This window comes from Ipomoea nil, unplaced genomic scaffold (assembly GCF_001879475.1).
Source record: "Ipomoea nil cultivar Tokyo-kokei standard unplaced genomic scaffold, Asagao_1.1 scaffold0382, whole genome shotgun sequence".
NCBI classification, from domain to species: Eukaryota; Viridiplantae; Streptophyta; class Magnoliopsida; order Solanales; family Convolvulaceae; genus Ipomoea; species Ipomoea nil.
Window position 1 is genome coordinate 662815 of NW_017616810.1, and position 2210 is coordinate 665024.

The 2210-nt window shown below is 34.0% G+C and overlaps 1 protein-coding gene and 1 long non-coding RNA gene across 2 annotated transcripts; one reads left to right on the forward strand and one right to left on the reverse strand.

Moving 5' to 3' along the window:
- Positions 1-650: 650 nt before the first annotated feature.
- On the reverse strand, positions 651-1522 carry LOC109171900. Its single transcript, XR_002052665.1, has 2 exons — positions 1192-1522; positions 651-1054 (listed from the first exon to the last, which is right to left on the reverse strand). It is a non-coding gene; the product is annotated as an uncharacterized LOC109171900 (long non-coding RNA).
- LOC109171899 (anther-specific protein LAT52-like) lies at positions 936-1642 on the forward strand. Its single transcript, XM_019320988.1, has 2 exons — positions 936-1098; positions 1212-1642. Exons 1-2 carry the CDS (start codon positions 936-938, stop codon positions 1556-1558), a joined length of 510 nt encoding a protein of 169 aa, XP_019176533.1. The 3' UTR covers positions 1559-1642.
- Positions 1643-2210: the final 568 nt, after the last annotated feature.

Sequence of the window (2210 nt, forward strand, 5' to 3'; positions counted from 1 at the left end):
ATGGAAAACTGAAAATGAAAACTAAAAAAATTAGAAAAGAACAGTTTTCTGTTGGTAAACGGACCCTCAAGTTTTTTCAGAAATAGTAAATTTTACCAAATCATTAAAGGTAACCAAGCATCTTGTGCTTAGATGGCATGTAGTGACTCTTCCATATGGGAGGTTATGAAATCGACTCTTTCTGCTTCAAATTTAAATTTATTTACTTTTTGTTTCAGGCTTCTTTTTTCTTTTTTTTTGCACATTTTTATCTCTCATCTCTCCTATTTGACATCTCAAAAATCGATCCCAAAACCTCACTATTATAAGAATGCCCTTAGAGAGTAAAATTTGAAATAGTATGATTATCAAATTAAACTAATTATTTGACTATCTTGACTAAAATTATTTCAAAAAAAAAAAAAAGGGTTAGTTGCAACGGGTCCTACATGGCATTCTTGGTACGATTTACCTTTCTTCTATAATTTGTGAACTATTACATAAAAATAAAATTTATCCGGTGCACACATTTAAATAGTAACTGCGAATTTCTCTTATATCTCCCCAAAAAAAAAAGGCTTAGGCTTATAATAATGACAATAGTTGATCTTCAAAATAATATGATCATAAAGAATTGAAAATGAAATTTTACCCTACCTTGCTGAATATAAAATACGAAATACTTTTCTATATTACACATATTCTATAAACCAAATTATATATTACACATATTCATTACTGTTTAATTTTATCATTCTCTCCCTAAAACCCAAGGAATGATGAGTCAATCATCTGTAGCTTCAATTCCTCATAAATGGTGATCACTTTTTCACTGCCCGGAGAAATCTGCGCTAAACCACCCTCCCATAACCACATTCTCCACCTACAAAATGCCCACCTTCGTGTTGTTTCGTTTATATCCATAAAATATAATTAAATTAAAACACACAAATTAAATGGCAAAGGCTACCATTGCACTCGTCTCTGCCGCCATCTGCTTCTTAGCCTTTGCCGGCTTCGCCGCCGGCAAACCCGGCGAGAAATTCACGGTGGAAGGCAGAGTCTACTGCGACAACTGCCGCGTCCAATTCGAGACCAAAATCAGCGAATCCCTAAAAGGTACGGTACTCAACACTCACCATCGATCTCCATTATACAAACCCTAATTCCTTCCAATTTTTTAGACAAAACGTACTGAAGATACGTACGTACGTACCTGCGATTGCGTGCAGGCGCGGTTGTGCGGCTGGATTGCAAGAACCTGAAAACGGAGAAAGAAACGTACACGGAGGAGGTGACGACGGCGGCGAACGGGAACTACTCGCTGGTGGTAGAGGGGGATCACGAGGAAGCGATCTGCGACGTGACGGTGGTGAAGAGCCCTAGGGAGGATTGCAAGGAGACGGTGCCGAGTCTGGATAAATCGGAGGTGCTTTGCAGCGAGAACGCCGGCATACACTCCGTCGTTCGCTACGCTAACCCGCTTTTCTTCATGCCGGCCAAGCCTGATCCACGGTGCAAGAAGGTTCTGGCAGATATCGGATATATTCCCACTGACCTCACCTTCACAGGCCTCTAAACAATCACAATACATATAACAATAATCCACATAAATATATAATACTTAGTATGTTTAGTTACATTGTTTAATATAATATGCAGAAGAGCGATGCATGAAAATTCATGCCTAATATTAAAATAATGATAAATATAAATAATTAAAAATTATAATTCAAATTATATATACACAAATAATATATATATTTTATACACACATATATGATTCATCATTCATAGAAATTTAATTAAAATATAATTAATTATTGAATTAATTATATAATAATTTTAATAAAAGGATAATTAAAGAATATGAAAAAAAAATATGCTAGATACAGGTGTATAGTAATAATGGAGTTATTAATGTTAGAATTGAAAAATAACCGTGTTATAATGCATGGTGAGGATAGTTTTGTCTAAAATAATGTAATAGGGATAATTTTGTCTAATAACAAGTGTACAACATTTAAAATAAAATGTATACATTTATTAGCATACAAAAAAGAGGGACATAAATCAAATATATAATCTTGATTGAGACTTATTATATTTTTAGATTATATTTGGTTATTAGTTTGTGAGTCAATTTCTAAGGAGAAGTTGATGATAATGAAGAAGGCTAGGGCATGTAAACTAGCTCTTATTAATGTGAATAATGTGAGATCTATTGTGAT